We start from the raw sequence: 9,321 nt of genomic DNA on the forward strand, positions 1-9,321 counted from the left end.
GACCATCTCCAATAATTACACTATTTTAGAGTACTTTTTCATTAATTTGATGTAAAATCTATTAAGTAACGATTCCAATAATTCACACCAAATATCACAACAAATAAAAGTATTTTGCTTCAAAAATCTCACATTTTATATTATTAGCATTAGTAATTAATAATAACTAATTTATGATGTAGTATTATTTATTATCAACAACTTAAATAATATATTTTTTATATCAAATAAAAAGAAGGTTAAAAAAAAGTTATATATTAATTTAGTATATAGATTCAAAATTCAATATTATTATGATGTAAAATTTGGTACATACCAATTTGGTACATACCAATTTGGTACATACCAATTTGGTATTATCCTTGGAGTAGAATATCCTTGGAGTAAAATATTAATTTTTTTACATTACACTAATTCGATGTAATGGTGCACTTTTGGAGGTGCTTTAAATAATTATAGTGTGTTTCTATAGTGCACTCCAAAAAATAAGTATACTGATGCATCCTTTTTTATTTTCAATATTAAATAGTTATAATTTTTATATATATATTATATTATAATTATTTAAGACATCTTACAAAGTTTTGAAAAATTCATAATAATTTATAATACAGATTGTAAGGTTTAAACAATCTATTTCACATGCGTATAAAATACGTTTATTTTGAATTTCTCAAAAATTTACAGAATATCTTAAATAATTATGATGTAAATATATATATAGTTAGGATTAAAATTATCTGGATATAAAAAATGTGAAGGGGTATATCGATACACTCATTTTTTAGGAGTGTACTGTAAAAAAATTAATTGTTATAATTTTAATTATTTTATATGACAATATACATTATAGTTGTAATAAGTACCACATTAATTTCTGATCAATTTATGTTATCAAAATCAAATTATAAATAGCTTGACTAGCGAGTGTATGAAAAATAAAATAAAACTTTGCCTGGTATTGGTTAGCGCTTTGATTTTAAAAATAGTAAATTTAAGAGGTTGATTTGCTGTATTTTTTAGTTTTTAATTTTCAGCTTTTCGAATTGTATTTTTAAAAGTGAAAATAGAAAATATTTTTTGTCAATATAAAAAATTTAATGGTGTTTCACTAAGGTTTTTTAAAACTATTTTTTATATTTTTTTTTACTAAAAAAATTTAATATCCTATACTATACCATGACATGATCCCATCCTATCTCAAACTGGATGACACAGACTTGGACCCGAATCTTGGACCCCAGCCCGAACCCGAACCCTAACCCTAACCTCGAACCTCGGACCTCGAACCCAAACCCAGGGCTAGGTTTGAGTTTAGGGTTTGGGTTCAGGTCTGGGGGTCCGTGTTCGGGTTTGGGCTAGGGTTAGGGTTAGGGCCAAGTTCCGTGTCTAGGTACGGGTCGGGGTCGGGGTCGTGGTTGAGGTCTGAGTTTGGAGTCTGGTTCCAGGTCAGAGTTTAGGTTTGGGTCCAGGTTCGAGGTTGGATATGGGTCGGGGGCCAGTTTTGAAGTCCAGTTTTGGAGTCCGAGTCTGAGTTTAGGTCCGACTATGTGAGAAAAAAATGTAAAATATAATATGTTAGACAAAAATATTTGCAAAAATAAAAAATAACATTTTGATGTTTTTTGTTTTCTAGTTTTTTAAAACTTAGTTTTCAAAAAAATTTGGCCAAACACCTATTAGATTTTAAAAGCTGTTAAGACTGAAAAATAATTGTTAAATTATGAAGTCAAACAATTTCTAAATTATTCATTTGTTTAAAACATTATAAAAAAATTGAGATAATAACTTGTCAAAGTGCCAAAAACATAAGTGAATACATGAATAATTTTTGATACGGAAGAATTTTGTAAAATTATAAATACACAAAGAGAGCGTTAATAGTTTTTACTTTAATAAATAGAGGAATATTGGCAGCTAAACCACCCGAATTTTACGTTTTGTAACACTTAACCACATAAATTCAATTTTTTACGACAAAACCTACTGAGCTCCCATTCCGTTTTGCTATGTATCCCACCGTCCAAAAATCACAGTTAAGTGCCACTGTGGACTGCCCACGTGTACACACTTGTACATGTGGCAAATTTTTAGTAGTCCACGTAATTTTAATTATTAAAATATTATAAAAAATAATTTAAAAATTATAAAAAAATATATTTATTTTATTTTCCTTTTTTTTTAACACTAACCCTAATTTCATCTCCTTTCTTCCAATCTCAAATACCCAACACCACATCCACCCTCATCAACCACTAAACAGATCTGCCATGGATGATGACCCAAACCACATTCAACCGTACACCACCACTGGGCTGCACTACCCCGAGCACTGTCCACTCATCGTCACAAGATACATCCACCACAACCCACCGGACCTACGATCGTCTGGTCTAGGTCACGAGAGAGAGAGAGAGAGAGAGAGAGAGAGAGAGAGAGAGAGAGAGAGAGAGAGAGAGAGAGAGAGAGAGAGAGAGAGAGAGAGAGAGAGAAACGATATGGAGAAAGAGAGATCGTGGAGAGAAGAGAGGTTTAGGTTTTTTGTTTTTTTGGGGTTCGGTTCGATCTTAGAGAGAGAGAGAGAGAGAAACGATATGGAGAAAGAGAGATCGGGGAGAGAAGAGAGGTTTAGGTTTTTTGTTTTTTTGGGGTTCGGTTCGATCTTGGAAGACTGTCAACGGTCAGCGTCAGGCCTTGCTGTGGCTATTCGACGAAAAAGAGAGAGAGAGAGAGAGAGAGAGAGAGAGAGAGAGAGAGAGAGAGAGAGAGAGAGAGAGAGAGAGAGAGAGAGAGAGAGAGAGAGAGAGAGAGAGAGAGAGAGAGAGAGAGAGAGAGAGAGAGAGAGAGAGAGAGGGTGAGCTCGAGAGATTGGGGAGAGGAGGGAGGTCAGGGTTTTGGGTCTCCTAGTTTGTTGGTGGCTCTGACGCCGCACAAGAAAAGAAAAGGGAGGTCAGGGTGATCGTTGGAGGGGGGTTGGGTGCTAGGGTTTGCTAGGGTTTTTTTTGTTAAGAAGAAGAAGAAAAGAAAAGGAAAAGGAAAAAAAAAAGAAGAAAGAAAATAAAAGAAAATAAAATGATTGTTTATAATTTATTTATTTTTATAATTTTTAAATTATTTTTTTATAATATTTTAATAATTAATATTACGTGGACCACTAAAAATTTGTCATGTGAACAAGTGTGTACACGTGGACTGTCCACGATGGCATTTAACTGTGATTTTTGGACGGAAAGATACAGAGGAAAACTGAATGGGGGTTCAGTAGGTTTTGCCATCAAAAATTGAATTTATGTGTTTAAGTGTTACAAAACGTAAAATTCAGGTGGTTTAGCCGCCAATTTCTCATAAATAAATGAATAAAATCAATGTATGTAGATAATTAAGATATTTATGAAATACTATATAGGTTTTGTTCATAGTTTTTCGTGTATATATTTTTAAGGGTGATTCTACAATGCACTTCCTTAAAAGGGATGTATTGATGCACCATCTACTTGTTTTGACATTCAGAAGAATTTTTTAATCTAATTTGTTTTCATATTCATGTACGTACGTTATAACTATTTAAGATATCCCACAAAATTTTAAAAAATTCGAAATAAATTACAATATAGAAAACAATGTTTAAATAGTCTATTTTACACGCGTACAAAATAAAATAGTCACGTGTGCAACACACTATTTAAACACAATTTTTAGCGTGTTAAATTTTTTTCGAATTTTTTAAAATTTTGCAGGATGTCTTAAAATTTGGCGTGTTAACTAAAAATTATTTCGGATACTGAAATAGATAGAAATATATCGGTGCATTCCTTTTAAATGGGTGCATTATAAAATTTTTCTATTTTTTATGGTTCTTGTAAGTCAATTTAAATTTGAATCTACAATGGATTCATTACTAAAATTACAAATCAGGGAAGTTTTCTATTTATTATTTTTATTTTATATTTTATTCATAAGAATTATTATTATTATTATTATTATTATTTTAAAAATATTATTATCTATTTATTTTTGGTAAGTAGAGTATTTTTGGAATTGGTTATTAGAGTAATAAAGTTATCCGTTATTGAAAGTTATGAAGTTATTGGAATGACAATTTTAGAGTTTTGATGACTTCTAATGATATGGTTGCTTTGTTAGAGAACAATATTTTTATCAAATAAGTTTTTTTTTTTTTTTAGTATGACACTTTCAGTCTCATTAAAAATAGTTGTTAGTAATCTTTATTAGTTGTTAATTTTCTTTGTATTTTATACAGTTTGGAACATCTTATTTTCAATCGGAATATTTAGAAGGAGTGGAATAAACATCGAATGTTCACTTAGGAGGAAGATGGAGCTTTGTAGTAATTCAAGCATATTGACTGACAATTTTAGTAACGTTGGATAGAATTTTTCTTTTGCATATTGTTAATTCTGACCCCATAACAATTGTGTCTAGTTTTATTAGGAGATATTCTTTTTTCAGTGATCTAGGATCATTGTTGGAGAATGTAGCAAGTATATTATCTATATTTCTAGAAGTGTCATTGATCAATGTATATCAGTCGACCAATATGACTGCACATAAATTAGTTGTGCTTATTCTTAAGATAAATAAACAATTTGTTTGATTAAATGATTGTTTATTATTTTTTCTTGTGATGATATATAGTCCTTTAGCCAATATAATATTATTTAGTTATCAATGAAATTAATCATTACTTTCAAAAATAAATAAATAAATAATAAAGTACGAAAACTCCTTCCAAAATATGCCAACTGCTCTACAGATTCTTTGGAATAATAGAATATAACCATCATTAGGCTGCCTTGGGCCATTTTAAGTTCATGGCTGTTGCTTCCTACTTTTATCATCATCATCATCTAGCAAACCCAAGCCAAAATAAATTATGGGAAAATGAATTATCTACCGCTTAAATCAATAAGTGTCTCAAAAAAAGTAACAAAAGTATAGAGCAACAGTTAAAAAGAGACTATAGAAAGAAATTGAATACGCATATGTGTTGATGAAAATAATTCCACTTTATATATTGCTGCCAAAAGAGGAAAATACACAATACCCACTTCATATTATCAAATGCCTACTTGACCAAGTTGGCTACTAAAAGCTAATAATATATTCAAGCTACACCATTAAGCTAATGAAAATTTTCAACTGCATACTGATTGAGATGTATCTCCTAGGCCTAGCCTTGCTTAATTTCCTTTTCTTTTCTTAATTTAATGTTTTGTGTACAATGAAACAAAAGAACTACAAATAAGCTCTAAGATACAGAAATCACCATTGGACAGTAGTCTTAAATTTTCTACACCAAAGTGATCCATCCAATGAGGTGTGTTTAAATACTAAGGCTGATGCTGTATCAGACTTCAGAAGAAAAGTTCCGAGAGTATGGAGTTTCATCAGCCCTTGAACCGGTTTGGCATTTTCTAAATGCTTAAATGGTAAGGTGATTGAAACTGGTAATTTGAGTTGATTATTAATCAGTTTCCTGAATCTGTGATCCTCTTGGGCTGTACAAGGTCTTTCAAGCCTGACATTGAAAAGCCTCTGTAAATGAGGTAAACAATGAACACAACGTACGCAGTGGTGAATGCGCCGACAGCAGTGCCAAAAAGCACTCCGTTAACTTCTGAAGAGAAGAACTCGATCAATAGATACCCGTTGATAAGTATCACCAGGGCAGCCACAGTCCATGCCACAGTCTGCATAGAAAATAAAATTTTAGAGAACCGAAATAATCATGCAGCATACATTAGAAAATTTATAAAGCAGCATTTCTCTAGCCAACAAAATCTTCAAAGTTTAGAACAATTAGGTGAACTCTACAAATCAAACAAAAAGAAAGAAAGCTAGTGACTATATCAACATCTCATTATATATCCTTTCTTACTGCAGTGAACAGTAGAAAACTTCGTTCCTCAGACTAATCACTTTCTACTTGATGTTAATTTACCATCCCTAATATAACTCTCATCAGAGATATTCAGTACACTATAATATTAGAGTAGACAAGCCATCTTAAGTGATTATGTGATAGAACACAACGCCAAGACAAGAAAGAACTTCTTATGATCCCACATGGTAAGATTAATTTAACTTGAAAGGTTGACAAAGGCCAATATACCAAATACACACCTGTTTGAGTTCCTTGTTTTCTTTTTTAGTCCTATAGTTAATAATACATTCTTAAGTTTTTAATTTTAACAGGCATATATAGTTATCGAACTTGGAAATCTCTTGGCACCTTCCATTATCTAACAAAATAAACACTGTTGTACTGTAATAAATGACAGTCAGAGGTCATCATTATCTTAGACTTTACTGCTAACATGAAAAGCAGAAGATAGTAACATACCTTGAGTAAAGGGCCAATTTTGAAACTGCCCATGATTTGCTCCTTTGAGACCAAATAAAGTAGGGGAATAAGTGCAAATGGGATCTGAACTGATTGAAGAACATTAAGCCACTCATTGAGAATATCCAATGTATCCTCAGAGGAATCAAAGATGAGAGCAACTATCATAGTTGGAATAATTGCAAAACTTCTAGTAATTAATGCCCTTAGCCATTTCTTCAATCTCAAGTTTAGGAAACCTCCCATGATAAACTGTCCAGCATAAGTACCAGTAATGGTACTACTTTGTCCAGCAGCTAATAACCCAATAGCCCAGATGTACAAAATGGGAAACATCCCTCCACCATACTTGTCTTGAAGGTACTGTCCTGCATTACCAAGCCCAATACTACTGGCTAGTTCTGTTCCATAAAATCCTTTGGCAAATACAGTCGTCACAAATAGATTGATAATGAAGGATATCACAAGAGCTATAGTGGACTCTATGCTATAGTAATTTAGAGCTTCTTGGACTCTCCCTTTCTTGCTGTGATCAATTTCTCTTGACTGAACAAGAGCAGAGTGCAAAAATACATTGTGAGGCATAATGACACAACCTACAACCCCAACAGCTTGCTTTATAGTTTTCGAACTAAGCTTTGGAATCAAAATACCTATAAAAAACAGATCACATTTACACTGCATTAGAAATTTAGACATACATAAGCGTGAGAGTTTTATACAGCATTGTTAAGTTTTTGGCCCCTATAGTAATACAGCATTGTTGCTAAAAAAAATAAGTAAAAGGATAGTAATAAGATTGAAAATTTTGGAGTAGAGTATAATATGTTACCAATAAGAAGTTCTGAACCACTGGGCTTTGTTTCTCCAAACATCCATGCAAATGACACTGCCATGGTTGCAATAAGAACTGCAAAAACTGCCTCCAATTTCCTCACACCATAGTTCTCCAGGAAGAGAAAGATAAAACTGAATGAAATTAAGTACAAAATTAATGCTAGAAGGAATTAATTACACATGTCCAGAGCAGGACCAAGTAAAGACAATGCATAAAACTAAACAGATATATTGAATTTACTTCTTAATCAGACAGACTAATCAGGCATGGTCTATATAAGATATGTATTAAATCAACAAAACAGTAACTTTAATTACTTTGTAAATATTTTGCATCAAACACAGAATCTCTAAAACATACAGTTTTTTAATCTTTTAAGAACAACCCTTGTATTTTTTTTGGCATTTTTTCCATTTTTACTCAAAAAAGGCCTAATTGTTTAAAAAAAATCCATGACAGAAAGTTCAAAGTAAAAATCATCACTTTGCAGAATCCCCCAATAAAAAAAAAAAAGTGAATAGAGAAATTACCAATCTGAAGCAGTGATAATGACCCCGGCCCAAAGTGGTAAATAGCCATTACTGAGTATCTTAATGGCAATAGCACTCCCAATGACCTCTTGTATGTCAGCCCCAATCAAAGCCAGCTCAGCCATAACCCAAAGCACCAGCGAAGCCCACCTCGGGTACTCCTCCCTACAAAGCTCGGACAAGTGTCTTCCAGTGGCGACGCCCAGCCGAGCCGCCAATAACTGAACCAACAGCCCCATAGCCGTGGCCCACAACAGCAGCCACAAGAGCGAGTACCCAGCAATGGCTCCAGCCTGAAGATCACCCTCCAAGTTTCCAGGATCAAGAAAAGCGATGCTCATCAAAAATCCGGGACCGGTGAAAAGCCAGAGCTTTTTCCACGAAAACGGAGGCACGCCAGAATCATCATCGGCCGAGACTTCGTCGATCCCAATAATAAGTACCTTTTCGTCTGAGTCATAGGCGGCCTCGTCCTCCTCGGAACCGAGCAACAACGGCTGGTCATGCTCTTGGCCTTGAGACGCCATGATTAAATCAAAACAGAGCTCCAACCACTACCTCGGTTCAGAAAAAGAAAAAATAAATCTTTGGGTGAATTGAGGATATATATAGGTTTATATATTTGGGTTTTGTGTTTGGTTGATTCTTCTTTCTCGTTTTCCTTCTGGTTTTATCTCAAATTCCTTTTCTCTCAGCTTCTTCTACTCTCCAAGTATCGAACTTTATCGTTGAGAAAAGGATTTTCTGAAAACTACCCAAGGCAAGGGACAGTCCCATAATCCCATCCCATTCCTTCCTCTCCTGTTTAAATAATAAAAAAGATATTTACTGGTTTTTCATTAAAAATAATTTTTTTAAAAAAACATATACTGTTTAAATGGATTTTTTTTTTTTTTGAGTTTCCAATTTCGGCTTCTCCGAATCATTTTTTTTTTTTAAATATATTATTTGCATATTTTTTTTACTTGATAAATTAGTTTTTGATATTTTTTTTATTATTATTAATTAACAGCAGCCACCTTACAAAAGTATTTTTTTTTTGAAAACTACCACCTTACAAAAGTTAAATGTGAAATAGTATCGAAAAAATAAACAGTACCGGACACATAAGAAATGGCTCCACTCTATCCTTTTGGTTGTGGGGTTTTGTTTTGAAAATATGAATTTATAATTTTAATTAAGAAAATAAAAATAAAAATATATAAAAGGTAAAACAAGTCAAAAGGATCACGAATCATATAATGACACGTATAAATTATTGTTTATTTTTTTATTTAAAAATTATAATGACTGCTTTTTAAATTTTAACACTTGGCTTATGTAAAAGATGAGAAGGGTCCCACTAGTTATGCCTCACAAGTGAGAAGAAACCTTTGCAAATGCCTTTAAAAATTTTAAAGTTCTAATCCATAAATAAATAAATATGTTTTTTTTGGGTGTGTGATTATTAAAATTAGTATTTTTGGAGTTTTATTTTTTATGTTACCTTTTAGCTCGTGCCACCACATTAACTCTATTAAAAAAACAAAAATAAATATTCCAATTCCACAGATCATTTAGAACAAATAGTTAAGTTTTTTTTTTTTTAT

General features: G+C 32.4%; 1 protein-coding gene across 1 annotated transcript; it reads right to left on the reverse strand.

The window, feature by feature from the left end:
• Nucleotides 1–5,008: 5,008 nt before the first annotated feature.
• Nucleotides 5,009–8,734, reverse strand: LOC115712896 (metal transporter Nramp3.2). The gene is made up of 4 exons (XM_030641311.2): nt 7,733–8,734; nt 7,197–7,333; nt 6,365–7,017; nt 5,009–5,711 (listed from the first exon to the last, which is right to left on the reverse strand). The coding sequence occupies exons 1-4, from the start codon at nt 8,257–8,259 to the stop codon at nt 5,490–5,492; spliced, it is 1,539 nt and encodes a 512-aa protein (XP_030497171.1). The 5' UTR covers nt 8,260–8,734; the 3' UTR covers nt 5,009–5,489.
• Between the last annotated feature and the right edge of the window lie 587 nt (nt 8,735–9,321).

This window comes from Cannabis sativa, chromosome 4, assembly GCF_029168945.1.
Source record: "Cannabis sativa cultivar Pink pepper isolate KNU-18-1 chromosome 4, ASM2916894v1, whole genome shotgun sequence".
NCBI lineage: Eukaryota > Viridiplantae > Streptophyta > Magnoliopsida > Rosales > Cannabaceae > Cannabis > Cannabis sativa.